The 17,641-nt window shown below is 39.9% G+C and overlaps 2 protein-coding genes across 2 annotated transcripts; both read left to right on the forward strand.

Annotated features, from left to right (window-relative positions):
* Positions 1 to 2,192: 2,192 nt before the first annotated feature.
* LOC147318708 (C-C chemokine receptor type 4-like) lies at positions 2,193 to 7,546 on the forward strand. Its single transcript, XM_086309901.1, has 3 exons — positions 2,193 to 2,276; positions 3,137 to 3,280; positions 6,119 to 7,546. Exons 1-3 carry the CDS (start codon positions 2,270 to 2,272, stop codon positions 7,015 to 7,017), a joined length of 1,050 nt encoding a protein of 349 aa, XP_086166027.1. The 5' UTR covers positions 2,193 to 2,269; the 3' UTR covers positions 7,018 to 7,546.
* A 2,639-nt stretch (positions 7,547 to 10,185) lies between these two features.
* On the forward strand, positions 10,186 to 13,077 carry LOC147318709 (C-C chemokine receptor type 2-like). Its single transcript, XM_086309902.1, has 3 exons — positions 10,186 to 10,290; positions 11,271 to 11,420; positions 11,631 to 13,077. The coding sequence occupies exons 1-3, from the start codon at positions 10,284 to 10,286 to the stop codon at positions 12,530 to 12,532; spliced, it is 1,059 nt and encodes a 352-aa protein (XP_086166028.1). The 5' UTR covers positions 10,186 to 10,283; the 3' UTR covers positions 12,533 to 13,077.
* Positions 13,078 to 17,641: the final 4,564 nt, after the last annotated feature.

Below are 17,641 nucleotides of genomic sequence, written 5' to 3' on the forward strand. Positions count from 1 at the left end.
AGGCAGTATCATCAGAAGACATAGTGTACATTTTCACTGCTATGCTGATGACACTCAGCTTTATCTATCTATGAAGCCAGACAACACACACCAATTAGTTAAACTGCAGGAATGTCTTAAAGACATAAAGACCTGGATGGCCGCTAACTTTCTGCTTCTTAATTCAGATAAAACTGAGGTTATTGTACTCGGCCCTGAAAATCTTAGACATATGGTATCTAACCAGATTCTTACTCTGGATGGCATTACCTTGGCCTCCAGTAACACTGTGAGGAACCTTGGAGTCATTTTTGACCAGGACATGTCCTTCAACGCACATATAAAACAAATATGTAGGACTGCTTTCTTCCATTTGCGCAACATCTTTAAAGTTAGAAATATCCTGTCTCAGAGTGACGCTGAAAAACTAGTTCATGCATTTATTACTTTTAGGCTGGACTACTGTAATTCATTATTATCAGGATGTCCTACAGACTCCCTGAAAAGCCTTCAATTAATCCAAAATGCTGCAGCAAGAGTACTGACAGGGGCTAGAAAGAGAGAGCATATTTCTCCTGTTTCGGCTTCCCTCCATTGGCTTCCTGTTAAATCCAGAATTGAATTCAAAATCCTGCTCCTCACATACAAGGTCTTAAATAATCAGGCCCCATCTTATCTTAATGACATTGTAGTACCATATTAGATACCATATTAGGTACCATATTAGAGCACTTCGCTCTTGCTCTGCAGGCCTACTTGTTGTTCCTAGAGTATTTAAAAGTAGAATGGGAGGGAGAGCCTTCAGTTTTCAGGCCCCTTTTCTGTGGAACCAGCTTCCAGTTTGGATTCGGGAGACAGACACTATCTCTACTTTTAAGATTAGGCTTAAAACTTTCCTTTTTGCTAAAGCATATAGTTAGGGCTGGACCAGGTGACCCTGAATCCTCCCTTAGTTATGCTGCAATAGGGATAGGCTGTTGGGGGATTCCCATCATACATTGAGTTTTTCCTTTCCAGTCACCTTTCTCACTCACTATGCGTTAATAGACCTCTCTGCAATTAATCATACCTGTTATTAATCTCTGTTACATATGATTGTTGGGTTTTTCTCTGTATCTATTATGTATTTACTATTGTATGATCTACTGTACAATATAAAGCGCCTTAAGGTGACTGTTGTTGTGATTTGGTGCTATATAAATAAAATTGAATTGAATTAAATTGAAATTCTGGTTCCATGCTGACGTGATAGCATCGTGCAGTTGCTGTAGATTTGGTGGCAGCACATTCATAAAGACAAACTTCCAGTTCAGCCACATCCCAAAGCTGGTCTGGTGGATTTAGGCTGTGGTGGCTGTGGAAGCCTTTTGAGCACATTGAGCTTGTCATGTAAATATAATAGTGTGAGGTTATTTGAACTCACGCATGGTGGGTGTTCCTGCTGGAATCAACCATTAGAAGATTAAAACATTAGAGTGATGAAGAGTTGCATATAGTCAACAGCAAAACTCAGGATGCTCAGCTGGTGCTTAATAAACCATGGTGAGGCAAAACACACAGAGTCTGTGTGAAAGTTACTGCATATATGTTCAGTGCAGACAGATATATAGTGCATATGGTTATATAGGTATACATGTCATCCAAAAGTCCCCCCGCCCCCCCTTTCGTGTTACTCTTCACTATATCTATCAAAACAGGACCCAATATAATTATTCTTTAAAGAAAATGAATGTGCAGCCACCAAATCTACAGCAGCTGCACGATGCTATCACATCAACATGAACCAAAATAACTGAGGAGTGTTTGCAGCACCTGTTGAAAGTTAAAGTGGTTCCAACACAGTATTAGTGAGGCATAATGGCTAAAGTCTCCTGTTAGTACAAAGTATATAATATGTAGCAGTGGTGTACATTAATGAGTCCAAGAAGAAAAACAAATAAAAATAGTAACAATAACAATAAAAATAAACTTTCTGTCACTTTTGGCAAAAACCAGCAGTCATTTAGTCAAAGTAGAAATTTCTGTCACCATTTGCTGTGTTGTGCTTTGAACCATTTTCTGGCAGTCTAGATTTCAAGCAGACTCCTGATAAAGATCAGACTTGGGGACGTACAGGAAGCAGCACCTTTTTTTTCTCTTTCTGTTCTCATCATTAGCGGACTGCAGAACTTTTGATAGTTAGTTCATTTCTGCATACCTAAAGGGATCACATCAGTAAACGGGGAAAGGGAGCCTTGAAGTGTAATTCCTGACTTGACCTGGTTGGAAGAGCCTTCACTGAGATATCACAATGTCAGGTAATTATCTTTCAACATTAATCCACAATTTAGACTATTTAAAGTGTCATGTTTTACAGAGCTCTTGGAAATTTACTTGGGTTATAAAGTGTAGTGTTCAAAGCTGCACGCATTGTCACAGAGATCTAAAACCAAATGCTGTGACTGAAACTATGTCAAAGCTACTTCATGATTTCTAATTTCATCTTTAATCTAGAGATCTTATTTTTACTGTTGTTTTTTTAATAGTAGTTAAAAACAACACAACACTGCCACAATGCCTTAATACAACTTTTACAAGTGCTGTTATCTCCATCCATGTATCTGTTATTTTCAGAATAATAATGGTAATATTGTAAAATCATTGTAATAGTGTTAAAACCTTTCATCACATCCAAAACAATGCTTACACAAAAAATTACAATAACACAGATAAACAAACCCAATAGTTGATCGTAGGTTTATTATGGAATACCATCCTCGTCTAATAATTTTAATCCCAACAAAACCAGTTATCAGATTTGTTACAATAATGGTGCAGGTTTAAATCATAGACTTTGTGAAGAAGATTTTAATCCTATTTTTTAAAAAGAAGCATTTTATGGATTAACGATGTTCCCAAGAGGGAGTACCAATGAGCACCAATAGGTGGCAAAATCACCCCCACTGTCAACTGCCTGGGGGGCCAAACCAGCAGATGTGAATGGATTATTTGTGGTGCTCATAGCAAAGGAAAACCTCCTTTAAAACAGAAACATGTCATCAGCAATAGGTTGGAAATTCAGGCTGCACTTGATAAGGGTTGAAACGGCATTACGAAACCAAACCTAACACTTTGATGCAATGAGCAATATAGTAAATCTTTCTCTCTCTTGCTGCAGAAGAAAACACCGCAATCTATGATTACCCAGATTACCATGAGAACGACACAGGCTTTTCTCCTACCAACCTAAGTGATGTAAAGGACTTTAACAAAGTGTTTCTCACCACTCTCTACAGTTTGGTTTTCATCCTGGGATTCATAGGTAGGTGTGTCCTCTTGTGTGTATGCTGTGGAGATTATGGATTGTTTCTACACATTGCACAGACCTCCTTTTCTGGGAATTTCTAACTTGCTGACTTTTACCTATGTATGTAGGTGTGTGTATGTGAGACACGCAGATGGAACGGGAAAGAGAGAATGTTGTTCAACATGTAACAGCGTGGCAGGTAGGGCTGGGCCATATCATACCGTTCACGGTAATACCGGTATAATGTTGGGCAATGATAAGAAAATGAAATATCACAATAGAATTTGGGTAAAACGCGCATGTGCAGTGCCTTTGTTTTTATATGCACATGGCGGAAAAAGCATGGCAGCGATGGAGAATGAGAAGGGCAAAAGCTGATCTAAGGAGCTTGGAAAGAAAAGCGTCTGGACTTCTTTGAGTTGCTTGAAAACGTTTCACCTCTCATCCGATAAGCTTCTTTATTTCTAAGGGTCAAATGGTGGAGAGTGCCAGATTTAAAACCACTGGGAGTTTCCCCCCAAAGAGGGACAAAGGACCCCCTGATGATCCTCTACCTATTCACATGAGCCAAGGTGTGAAAGCGGGTGTGGGTCACAATCAGCCAGGGTTTCGGGTGAGTTCATTGTGAAACCTGGCCCCACCCTATCATGTGATTTCCTGAGGTCAGATGGCCCAGGATGTGAGTGGGCATTAAGGCGTCTGGGAAGGGATCTCAAAACTGGATTATAGATGGCAGACAGTTGGTGTCGTAAACCACCGCCTCTGTTCAAAGATGGTCGCTCACAGTGGACGTAAATCAGAGGTCCCCAACCCTCGGACCGGTACCGGTCCGTGAGTCGTTTGGTACCGGGCCGCGAGAGTTGAGGCTCAGGTGTGAAATGTATAATTTTCAGGGTTTTTATTGGTTTTCAGCGTTATTTTGTCATCGTTTTTATCGTTAACTTGGTTTTCCTGGGTCTTTTCATGTGTGTTATGAATAAATTTTCTTTTTTTCGGTACCGGTACTAGTTTTATTTTGTTGTATTTATCCGCGACACCTTAAAGGCCGGTCCATGAAAATATTGTCAGGCATAAACCGGTCCGTGGCGCAAAAAAGGTTGGGGACCGCTGACGTAAATGACTTCTTTCACTCCTCTTTCAAACCATCTGTCCTCTCTGTCCAAAATGTGAACATTGGCATCCTCGAAAGAGTGACCTTTGTCCTTTAGATGCAGATGGACAGCTGAGTCTTGTCCTGTGGAGGTGGCTCTTCTATGTTGTGCCATGCCCTTGTGAAGTGGCTGTTTGGTCTCTCCGATGTAGAGGTCTGGGCATTCCTTGCTGCACTGTACAGCATATACCACGTTGTTAAGTTTGTTTGCTCCTTAGACTACGATGACCTGGATGACTGAGAACCTTCACAGCAAAAGCGGATCGTTGAATGAAACGGTTGAACCAATTGGTTTGTAAAAATGCTGCAACTTCAGTGGTGTGGAACTGGTTTAGCGTTCGTCTGTCAGATACACAACAAAGCACTATTTCTGCTAGAGCATGCTAGCGGACCGTCGTTATTACCATGTTTTTCGGAAAATACGGCGCGCTTAAAATCAATCCTTGGATTTTTATAAAAATCGACAGTGCCCGTGTGCCTTATGTATGAATTCTGGTTGTGTTTACTGACCTCGAAATGATTTTATGTACACGGCGCTCGAAAATCTGTCAAATGTTTTAGTACAACTTTGCTAAGCTACGAACCCGCACCGCTTGATGGATTGTCGGAGCATCACGGCTACCGTAGGCAGGCGCCTTGCGGAGTGATACGTACTGTGTTTCAACATAATATTACAGTATTGTGTGTGTATAACCTCTTTTTAAGTTTTGTGGATATTTTACATGGTTATGCTGAGGATATGTCGGTCAATTTCAACTGGAAATGCCTTTTGATTAAACTGTCAGCAAGGAATTTGCATTTGCACTGTTAAATTTTTATATAACTTTAATGCACATCAAAAACAGCTGCTTGTTTAAGTGAAAATAAATTGATGGGGGTTTTGCACTAATGAAGTTGTGGAGTTGTAAAGTATTTTGTCTAGTGTCAATTATATCGTCAGTTATATCGGTATTGCAAATTTTCAAATGTATTGATAGGTTTGTAGCTTAAACCTATTCACTGGAACGTTGAAGACAATGTAATTACACAGCAAAGCAAGACACGAGTAGGCAAAGTTCTTCATGTTTCTCGTGCACGGGAGAGAACCGGACAAGCGCCGTTCCTTCGCTTGACCCCAGTTGCTCTCGTCCGCTCCCCCGTAACACTGCTTTTATTGAGGTTACATGAATATACATAGGTTCATTAACATATGACGTCTACATACAAACAAAGAGTACCTTGCCTGTGTGTGTGTGTGTGTGTGTGTGTGTGTGTGTGTGTGTGTGTGTGTGTGTGTGTGTGTGTGTGTGTGTGTGTGTGTGTGTGTGGGGTCAGAGTATGACCCCATGAAGACTTCCCTAAACCTGCTGGTCTGGAAGTCCAGCAGTTTATCTAAACAAAGGGCACTTAGCCTAAAACAGATATAGATACATTTATCCTACCATAAAACAATAAGAAAAGGTACGACCTCTCCCATCCTCCCAGAGTGTGGGTCTTAATGCCAGAGCACTCTGGAATGCACACTATGTCTCTGCAGACTACTAAGGATCAAACCTCTATCAATCTACAACTAATTATAAAACTCTAAGCCTACATAAGTAGATATTTCTAAGCATAAATGATAATCAACAATACAAATCCAACATGTATATCGTGATAAATATTTTTGGTCATATCGCCCTGCTCTACTGACAGGTACATATATTATGTCTTTTCCCCCAAAGGTAATGGGCTAGTGGTGTGTGTCCTGGTGAAGCATCGCAATCAGAGCAACCTGACAGACATCTGCCTCTTCAACCTGGCTCTCTCTGACCTCCTCTTCGTCTTCACGCTGCCTTTCTACTCTCACAACGCCAGGGTCGGTCAGTGGGCTTTTGGAGACTTCATGTGCCGTTTGATCTCCGGGTCTCACCACATTGGCTTCTTCAGCAGCATCTTCTTCATGGTTGTCATGACACTGGAGCGCTACATGATCATCGTGCACGCTCACAGGGTTGCACGTTATCGCACAAAGAGGGTTTCCATCATTCTGACCGTGCTCGTTTGGATGCTGAGCTTGTTTGTGTCTCTGCCGGATTTTATCTTCATGAAGGCAATAGAACAGGAATCCCATAGGGTGGAGTGTGACTATCCCGAGGAGAGCAAAGTCTGGGAGCGTTACAGCCTGTTCACCATAAATGTGCTGGGTCTCATCATTCCCTTGCTGGTGATGGTAGGTTGCTACTCCACGATCATTCCCACGCTGTTGAGCATGAGGACCGCAAAGAAGCACCGCATCGTCAAGCTGATCATCTGCATAGTGCTTGCATTTTTCTTACTATGGGCTCCATATAACATTTACCTTTTCCTGGAGTTTCTTCAGAAAAGAGAAATAATCCTCAATGATGAAACCTGGTACAACAATGTAAAGCTGTCTATAACAGTGACCGAGGCCTTAGCTTACACTCACTGCTGTCTGAATCCCATCATTTATGCTTTTGTGGGAGAGAAGTTTATGAGACGAGCCTTGCAGCTGCTGAAAAAGTTGATGCCTGGTTACAGCAGAGATCTGACAGACAGCTCATTCAGGAGGAGCTCAGTTATGTCCAGGGGCTCTGAAGTCACCTCCTCTTTTAAACTGTAGAAGGTGGAGGGCAGTTGTAATTGTTTTTGTCATGAATGTTTTAGTGTTCAGTTTCAGTGTTTTTCCTGTTAGTTTTGTTTGTTTGTCACTTTGCCACATAGCACCAGTGTTTTTCACCAGTGTCTCTCCTTTAAAGTTTGTCTGTACACCTTTAGATCCTGCTAATGTTGTTATGGCCATAAGATTTCAAATGTGTTATAAACGACACTATTCTGTTACCATAGCCATATGTTTTAGAGAATCTCACGTCTTTTCCAAACTCTGTGCAATGCCCTTTCTTCTTCTGCTCAGGCTTAATGAAACTTGCTTAAACCGAACCTTTTGTTTACAACAGTATTTGCAACAATCTGTTAGTTTGTTTTTTGTCACACATCTTTAATGAGCTTGTGGAAAAGTGGTTTATTCAAATGTATGGAATTCTGAAGTTGGGTTTTAGAATAACTTTTGAAAAAAATGCTTTATGCCAGCATTTATAATGGAATTGGATTGGAAACAAACTTTCCAGTGTTGGTTTTTGTCTCACTTTTTAATACACACACACACACACACACACACACACACACACACACACACACACACACACACACACACACACACACACACACACACACACACACACACACACACACAAATATATAGTGCCCCATATAATATACAGTGGACTGACCTACTTTTGCTACCTTTTACTTTTACATTGTAAGTAAATTCCTTTCTTTTGCCTCAGTAACTTTGACTCCCATTTCAGATGGGTTTTTGGTTTTGGTTTTTTGTACCGTACTGTTTTCCAGGTATTGATCTTATGCATGCTTATGTTTTGTTATGATACTTGTACTTGTACTTTCACTGTTCATGAATCAAGGCTGGCATCCACTCGTCTCTTGTCCTCATTTTGTATCAGAATTTTCTTAAGTGAAAACATTTTACTGCAGATCTTGAATTTACTTAAAATAAAAATCACATTGTCCCGACATCCCCGATGTCACATTGTCCCTGTGACATCGGGGAAGTACACTTAGGAGCAGCTTAAGTGGTAATATTCTACATTCATTCCATATGTTTGTATCTCAATTGAACAAAGTTCAATTCCTAAAATTAAAATAACTCAAATAAAAACTTGTTACAACTACAATATGTAGAAAAGCATCTCTGAATATATAATATACATTGACCCAGATGTGCTACAGCAGCAGAAGACCACACTGGATGCCATTCCGATCAACAGATCAAGAAACTGAGGGAGCAGTTTGCACTACATAGTTTGGACAACTGAAGACTGGAAAATGCTGTCAGTTCATATTATTCTTGAGTTCTGCTGCTGTTGTGATATTTTGATACCATGGTAGCATTTACAGGATATTGTTTTATAGTGATATTATACAGGAAAACTGTTACTCAATAAGGCCCATTTACTAGTTGTTTTTCTCTTTCTCTGTGACCCAAGAATTAATGTGTAAGAATCAAAGGCTGGTACCTCAAGGTCGAAAATACCACAGAGATCACTTCCTTACTCACATCCTCCCTTCTTTATCTCTTAGAAAAAGGTTTGTTAAAGGCCAGGTGGTTTGTTTCAGAATTCACTAATGAAAGAACTCTGTATTCTATGTCTAGGAGTGTATTTCGCTGGGATAATCATAAATTGTAGCTGAAATGATAAACTATACAAAGGATACTCCTTTGCTCAGAGGGCAGGAAGACGCTTCCATATTTGGTCTGTACCGGTTTGAACTGAGAATCTGCTGACACACGAACCTTTTTCCTCTATATAAACTGTTGTATGATGAATAAACCTTTGAGTTGGTTTGGGAAGGCAACCTGAAGCAGTCTGTGTTTCCTTGTTCTCCCAAGCTACTCCCGACGTCGTAACTAACCTGCTGAACGGCATACCTGAGTGTTACTTTGAATAATTTTGAATCTTATAGGGTAAAGACAAAACTCTGCTTATAGGTGCCCACGCCTCGGAGGAAAACCGATCCACGGATGACCCGGGACGGAGATTTCTTTCAGCTGCCATACTTGGATGGCAGGGACATGATGCCAGATGTTAGAATTTGGTGTAGACAACATGAAAGGATGGATTGATCCTTCTTTGTATCAACAGTTCATGGTGGTGTAATGGTGTGGGGGATATTTTCGTGGCAAAGTTTGTGACCCTCAGCACCAACTGCGCATCCTGAGTATTGCTTTTGACTATGTGCATCACTGTAGAGTTTCCATCTTCTGATGGCTGATTCCAGCAGGAGCACCCACCATGTCATAGAGTTCAAATCACCACACACTGTTATTTTTACATGACAAGTTCACTGTGCTCAAATGGCTTCCACAGCCACCACAGCCTAAATCCACCAGACCAGCTTTGGGATGTGGCTGAACTGGAGGTTTGTCTTTATGAATGTGCTGCCACCGGAGCACATTCATACTGTGCTCCGCTACCGGAGCTGGAAAGTGAGTTATTCAGGAGAACTCTCCCCAGCATTAACTGCTCTGCTACTGTACCACCTTAATAAACCATGTTGAGGAAAAACATCTTGTGCTTAAGAGTCTGTGTGAAAGTTACTGCATATATGTTCAGTGCAGACAGATATATAGTGCATATGGTTATATAGGTATACATGTCATCCAAAAGTCCCCCCGCCCCCCCTTTCGTGTCACTCTTCACTATATCTATCAAAACAGGACCCAATATAATTATTCTTTAAAGAAAATGAATGTGCAGCCACCAAATCTACAGCAGCTGCACGATGCTATCACATCAACATGAACCAAAATAACTGAGGAGTGTTTGCAGCACCTGTTGAAAGTTAAAGTGGGTCCAACACAGTATTAGTGAGGCATAATGGCTAAAGTCTCCTGTTAGTACAAAGTATATAATATGTAGCAGTGGTGTACATTAATGAGTCCAAGAAGAAAAACAAATAAAAATAGTAACAATAACAATAAAAATAAACTTTCTGTCACTTTTGGCAAAAACCAGCAGTCATTTAGTCAAAGTAGAAATTTGTGTCACCATTTGCTGTGTTGTGCTTTGAACCATTTTCTGGCAGTCTAGATTTCAAGCAGACTCCTGATAAAGATCAGACTTGGGGACGTACAGGAAGCAGCACCTTTTTTTTCTCTTTCTGTTCTCATCATTAGCGGACTGCAGAACTTTTGATAGTTAGTTCATTTCTGCACATCTAAAGGGATCACATCAGTAAACGGGGAAAGGGAGCCTTGAAGTGTAATTCCTGACTTGACCTGGTTGGATGAGCCTTCACTGAGATATCACAATGTCAGGTAATTATCTTTCAACATTAATCCACAATTTAGACTATTTAAAGTGTCATGTTTTACAGAGCTCTTGGAAATTTACTTGGGTTATAAAGTGTAGTGTTCAAAGCTGCACGCATTGTCACAGAGATCTAAAACCAAATACTGTGACTGAAACTATGTCAAAGCTACTTCATGATTTCTAATTTCATCTTTAATCTAGAGATCTTATTTTTACTGTTGTTTTTTTAATAGTAGTTAAAAACAACACAACACTGCCACAATGCCTTAATACAACTTTTACAAGTGCTGTTATCTCCATCCATGTATCTGTTATTTTCAGAATAATAATGGTAATATTGTAAAATCATTGTAATAGTGTTAAAACCTTTCATCACATCCAAAACAATGCTTACATTAAAAATTACAATAACACAGATAAACAAACCCAATAGTTGATCGTAGGTTTATTATGGAATACCATCCTCGTCTAATAATTTTAATCCCAACAAAACCAGTTATCAGATTTGTTACAATAATGGTGCAGGTTTAAATCATAGACAGTGTGAAGAAGATTTTAATCCTATTTTTTAAAAAGAAGCATTTTATGGATTAACGATGTTCCCAAGAGGGAGTACCAATGAGCACCAATAGGTGGCAAAATCACCCCCACTGTCAACTCCCTGGGGGGCCAAACCAGCAGATGTGAATGGATTATTTGTGGTGCTCATAGCAAAGGAAAACCTCCTTTAAAACAGAAACATGTCATCAGCAATAGGTTGGAAATTCAGGCTGCACTTGATAAGGGTTGAAACGGCATTACGAAACCAAACCTAACACTTTGATGCAATGAGCATTCAAAAATAAATCCAGTTAACCTCCAACGGCAGCATGTGTTTACAGCAGTAAAGAAGTCTTTGATATACTGCATCTTATTTGTTGTAGCCTGTGCTGAAATTAATATAAATAATAATGTTAATAACAAATCTTTCTCTCTCTTTCTGCAGGAGAAAACACCACAGCCTATGATTATTCATTTTACTATGAGTTTCCTAACGACACAGACCCTTCTCCTACCTACATGGGTGATGTAAAGGACTTTAACAAAGTGTTTCTCACCACTCTCTACAGTTTGGTTTTCATCATGGGCTTCATAGGTAGGTGTGTCCTCTTGTGTGTATGCTGTGGAGATTATGAGTTTCTACACATTGCACAGACCTCCTTTTCTGGGAATTTCCAACTTGAGAATCTTTACCTATGCATGTAGGTGTGTGTATGTGAGACACAGATGAAATGCAAAAGAGAGAGAATGCTGTTCAACATGTAACAGTGTGACAGGTACACTTATTGTGTCTTTTCTTCCAAAGGTAACGGACTAGTGGTGTGTGTCCTGGTGAAGCATCGCAATCAGAGCAACTTGACAGACATCTGCCTCTTCAACCTGGCTCTCTCTGACCTCCTCTTCGTCTTCACGCTGCCTTTCTACTCTCACAACGCCAGGGTCGGTCAGTGGGCTTTTGGAGACTTCATGTGCCGTTTGATCTCCGGGTCTCACCACATTGGCTTCTTCAGCAGCATCTTCTTCATGGTTGTCATGACGCTGGACCGCTACATGATCATCGTGCACGCTCACAGAGTTGCACGTTATCGCACAAAGAAGGCAGCCATCATTCTGACCGTGCTCGTTTGGATGCTGAGCTTGTTTGTCTCTCTGCCGGATTTTATCTTCATGAAGGCAATAGAACAGGAATCCAAAGGAGTGGAGTGTGACTATCCCGAGGAGAGCAAAGTCTGGGAGCGTTACAGCCTGTTCACCATAAATGTGCTGGGTCTCATCATTCCCTTGTTGGTGATGGTAGGTTGCTACTCCAGAATCATTCCCACGCTGGTGAGCATGAGGACCGCAAAGAAGCACCGCATCGTCAAGCTGATCATCTGCATAGTGGTTGCATTTTTCTTACTATGGGCTCCATATAACATTTCCCTTTTCCTGGAGTTTCTTCAGAAAAGAGGAATAGTCCACAATAATATAACCTGGTTCAAAAATATAAGGCTGTCAAAAACAGTGACCGAGGCCTTAGCTTACACTCACTGCTGTCTGAATCCCATCATTTATGCTTTTGTGGGAGAGAAGTTTATGAGACGAGCCTTGCAGCTGCTGAAAAAGTTGATGCCTTTTTATGGAAGATATTTGTCAGACAGCTCATTCAGGAGGAGCTCAGTTATGTCCAGGGGCTCTGAAGTCACCTCTGCTTCTTTTAAACTGTAGAAGGTGGAGGGCAGTTGTAATTGTTTTTGTCATGAATGTTTTAGTGTTCAGTTTCAGTGTTTTTCCTGTTAGTTTTGTTTGTTTGTCACTTTGCCACATAGCACCAGTGTTTTTCACCAGTGTCTCTCCTTTAAAGTTTGTCTGTACACCTTTAGATCCTGCTAATGTTGTTATGGCCATAAGATTTCAAAGGTGTTATAAATGACTGTGAAAAGTGGTTTATTCAAATGTATGGCATTCTGAAGTTGGGAATTTGATGTTAAAGAAACTTTCCAGTGTCGATTTTTTTCTCACTTTTTAAATTTATATATAATATACAGTGGTCTGACCTACTTTTACTACTTTTTACTTTTACATTGTAAATAAATTCTTTTCTTTTGCCTCAATAACTTTGACTCCCATTTCAGATGGGTTTTTGTTTTTGCTCTTTTTTTTACTCTGCGTGCATACTGTACTGTTTTCCAGGTATTGATCTTATGCACACTTCTGTTTTGTATGACACTTGTACCTGTACTTGGACTGTTCATGAATCAAGGCTGGCATCCACTTAGTTCTTGTCCTCATTTTGTATCAGAAAATTTTGTATTTTGTATCAGAATTTTCTTAAATCAAAACATTTTACTGCAGATCTTGAATTTACTCAAAATAAAAATCACACTGGGTTCTTAATTGACCCTGTGACATCGGGGATGTACATTGAAGAGCAGCTTGAAGTGGTCACATTCATTCTATATGCTTTTATCTCAAGTTAAGCAAATTTCAGTTCCTACAATATTTAACTGAGAAAATTCTGCATCCAATCATGAAGTGTGAAATGATCAAATTCATTTGTCCCAGATTAATTTATTAGACAAGTAATTGTTCACTATCATGAAAGCTTTGTAGTTACTGATGAGCTTCTATTAACACAGAATCAAATTATTTTCATTTGAATACATTTTCCCTTTCCTATTTAAATCTAATGATCACGCACGAAGGGACAATTGTTGAAAACGTACACCAACAACTTTGTGTGAGAGAAATGAAGTTGCAGGGAAGCACAAGTACACATATTTGCATAAACTTACCTTATACTTTTAGCTTATCCTACCTTATACATTTCACTTCAGCAAGAGAAAGACTTTATTTTTTTATCCCGTGCATTGACACAACACTGCAAGAGATAAAGAGGTAACATAAGGCTCCGCAGGCTAGGCCCACTATGCTACCCAAGCCTGCCCTGGAAAATGAGCAAGAGACACATAGCTGAAACCTTACTGCCTCGGACGTCGCATCTTGTGTTGAGGAACCAGGACACACTGATGAGAAGTGGGCTACTGAAGTATCAAGGCATAAGTGGACAAGCACTGAGAATAGATGTTGGAATGCTACTACACCCAATATATAAAGTAATGGCAAAATATCTGACAGCTATGTGTTTAAATATCCTTAATTGGCAACTGCTATCACAACTAGAGATTGATGAGTTACAACACAAATGATACGGCAAGGGGTGCTAGCATATCAGGTCAGGAGGGAGATATCATCACCCCACCCTCAAAGATTGGCCACCGAGCCCCAAGAACAATTAGTGCATTAAAGGCATTGAATACAAGAGCAGCTTACCTGAGAGACAGGCTCATAGCTAAGGTGGAAACCTGGACACTTCATGGTCGATTACCAAGATTACATTAAGTACACCTGAAAGTCTGCTAAAAGAGATGTGAATGTAGCATTTTGGACAATCCCTACTGCGACCATCACTGAAAACAAGCAGCTGAACGACACAATGGCAACAATGATCCTTGAGATGTTGGCTACAAGATGAACAGCCACATAGAGCAGTGCTCTTTATGAAAAAGAAAGAGATTGGAGGTAAAGATCAAGGCAGCACGGAGGGAGGTTAGCCAATTCTAAGAGTGGCTTATATGTGTGGCAGAAAGATGCAATAAAGAAAGGGATGTACTAAGAAGTGCAACTAGCTGCCAATAGCTCATGCCCTAGGAGCTCCCAAGCAAGACTCAAAGCATTGGCTAGCTGCTTGAAGAGGTACACCAGAGAGACAGAAGCCAGTAGAGAACCCAGATGTTCTCCACTGAACCATCGAAGATGCAATCCCAGTGGCACTTCACTCCATAAATGTTTGGCAGTGCAAATGAATGAGCTGCTAATGGATGAGAGCTAGCCAGAACGGCTAACGCCTATAATACAGTAACTCGAAAAACTGATGTACTATTAGCTTTCAGTGTAAACTAGACATTCATGAATAAATAACAAAAACATATAGGCTGTGTTCAGAAATCAAAGCTGGAAGGCTGCTGCACATGTCCCTTTAAACAAGAGGTTTGTAAGTAGCACAGAAGGACCCAACTGGAGTAACTTGTTCTGTACACAACATGACAAGTGACAAACACACTCTTTAGCTTCTGACTTTCTCTCTGAGATGTAACCTTACTTTTAAATGCATACATTTTTCACAGTTCTGTTGCTAATCTTGACAATCTGTCTATTTTGCATTGGCCAATTTGTGAAAAACACACAAAATATTGAGAGGAGGAGGGATTTTGTATTTTTTATGGGTCAGAGTAATTTTTCATGTTGTTTTTGAGTTAAAATCTCAAACATTTTTTTTATTATAGAAATGCACTTATTAACAAGCTGAAGGTAATAGCTTTCTTTGAATCAGTTTTTCATTGTGATGCTAAAACCATGTGTTAGCTAGGTAAAAATGCTTATCAAGAGGTCAGCTTGTGTGACAACCAGGCCCCTGAGAATGAGAAATGGTTTTACAGTTATGTGTTTTTGTTCCTTTGTTGGATAAGCAGCTTGTATTAAGCCGTATAGCAATAGCTGGCCCACGAAGCAGGGCTTCAATGTGTTGTCTGCAAAAACTGATCACTCAAAGATTATATCTCTGACAATCCGGTATGCATATTTGTCATAAATGAGTTGTGTGACTAATGCACAGGTTTGCTAGATAAAGACTAGCAAGCTTAAAAAATAGGCTGCCTTTCCTTATCTGGATGATCTAGCATGCATCAAGATTTTTACACTGACTTGCTCACTGTTGCTCAGGTTATCATGCATAAAAACAATTTGTCTTTTAAAAGATATTTTTGGCCTTTTTGAAATTATATCAATGATACATCAGTACAAAATGTAGTCATGGTGGAGTGTGCCGATTGTTCTCAGTTGTTTTTGTGATTTTTAATAAAGGTTACATTATTAAAGCACTTGTATTTAAATGACGCAGTGTTTATTTCTAAACTTGTTTATGTCTCTATCTGAAAAAAATATAGAATAAAATCAAGCCTTTTTTTTACATAACCAGGGATAACCACCCCCATACTGTGTGACAAACAGCCCCATGATGGAATTGGTTGTCACAAAGTGTTAGAGTGTGGTAATTACTTTTTGTTACAGTTAATTGCAAACATGATAAGCAGACCCATTTTGAGCCAACCCGAACCTTAAACTTCAACTTCATGAAGGAAATGGTATTTAAGGATGTTTCAACAACGAATTTTAGCAGTACTAAAATGTGGGCAGACCTTCCCAAAGTGTGGGGACAGTAACTGCGTGTGTGTATGTAAGCCTGTAAAAACCGAAGATAGTCAGATTAACAGTATTTTGCCTCTAACTGCTATTCTGCAATTCATCTCATGTAAACAATAACGTGGCGCACAGCGTGACGTGGAAAAAGGCGCATACCTTTGACGTTGTGTGACAAACTCTGTATTCCTCGTCCACACAAAAGGAGTTTTAAAAAATCTCCGTTTTCGGTGATTCGAAACGCCGTTTACGTGTGGACAAAACAGCTGCGTTTTCAAAAATACTCGTGTAGCATAAAAGAGTTAGTAGTTTATTTTATTACTACCTGTAATTTATTGCAGATTACTTGTATTTGCTTATTTGTTTACTAAATGTTTGAGGTGTGAAATAAACCGCAATGGAGCAAAATAGGGGTGTGTGTGGTTGGAGGGTGTGTGCGTGCGCGTGCACGTGCGGGGGGGGGGGGGGGGGGGGCGCGAACATTTTTCTTTTAAAACAAAAGGGGCCCTGGCAAAAAAGGTTTGGGAACCACTGGTCTATGCTGCAAGTAAAGGCAGACAGTAGGAGAGAAGCAGACAGACATAAACTGCTAAGAAAACAAGTTGAAGGAGATAATATGTACTGAAAACACAGAAACACGCTCAGTACTCAATACTATAAATGGGCCTTTCTGCATTCCAAGGTTGTCCCTCAGAATTATGTTTTCCCACATAGGTCTAAATGTGTGCATGTGATAATTATAGCTTGATAGCTACAATTAGCTCCACTAGACACTAACAGGATGTCCTGTTTGTGAAGTAATTATCTGAGTTAGTTCACTGGGTTTTCAGTTCTTGTGGTTATTTTTGGTTATATTATGAAATATTTTCATAGTTGCTTGCAGAGATGCCCTTCTTTATATTTTACCAGAGGTGCTATGTTTTTGTTTAACACACCAGTCTCCAATTTAAAAAAAAAGCACTAACATTACCTCAGAGGACTGGTTACTTTGTGACTTCATGCATTCACCCATCTGTTTTCCAGTTTTTCCATTTTGTTCTGTGGAATTTGGTGGTTTTGACCAAAAGAGGACTTTAGTTCCTCTTCACAAAGAGCTGCACAGCAGATTAGGCTCCAGAAAGACTTTAAATTCAACTTAAAGTTAAAATGTTGGCGATTTTATTTACTGTGCTGTTTTGTGGCGGCACTGACACCGACAGAAGTTTGCAGTGAAGAGGAAGATCTGTGGTCTCTCACAAAGATCGATGGAGAGGGAGAGAGATTATCCTAACCTATCACAAGAGGGTATTCAAACACAACACCCTCTCAAGTGTAAAATATCTGCACATGTCAGCAAAGCTGCAGTTAAAGTCTGTGTGCCGCTCTAGCCATCTCCTCAAACAAAATGGCTTATACTCTCCAAGCTCGAAATTTCTATCCAGCTGCTAAAAAAATACGATAGTTCCAACAAGTTACACTACAGATTTTTGTGTATGCTTTCCTACTATCAACCCGGAGAAGACATTGGAAATAAGACCCCCTTTCTTATTATTTGATGGTGGAATATTTGCTGTAGAGTAAAAATTGTGGGATTGTTTA

Source organism: Aulonocara sp. 'chitande type north' Nkhata Bay, linkage group LG11 (assembly GCF_057382095.1).
Source record: "Aulonocara sp. 'chitande type north' Nkhata Bay isolate Kocher_YH1m ecotype deep benthic linkage group LG11, A_spYH_male_GT1.1, whole genome shotgun sequence".
NCBI classification, from domain to species: Eukaryota; Metazoa; Chordata; class Actinopteri; order Cichliformes; family Cichlidae; genus Aulonocara; species Aulonocara sp. 'chitande type north' Nkhata Bay.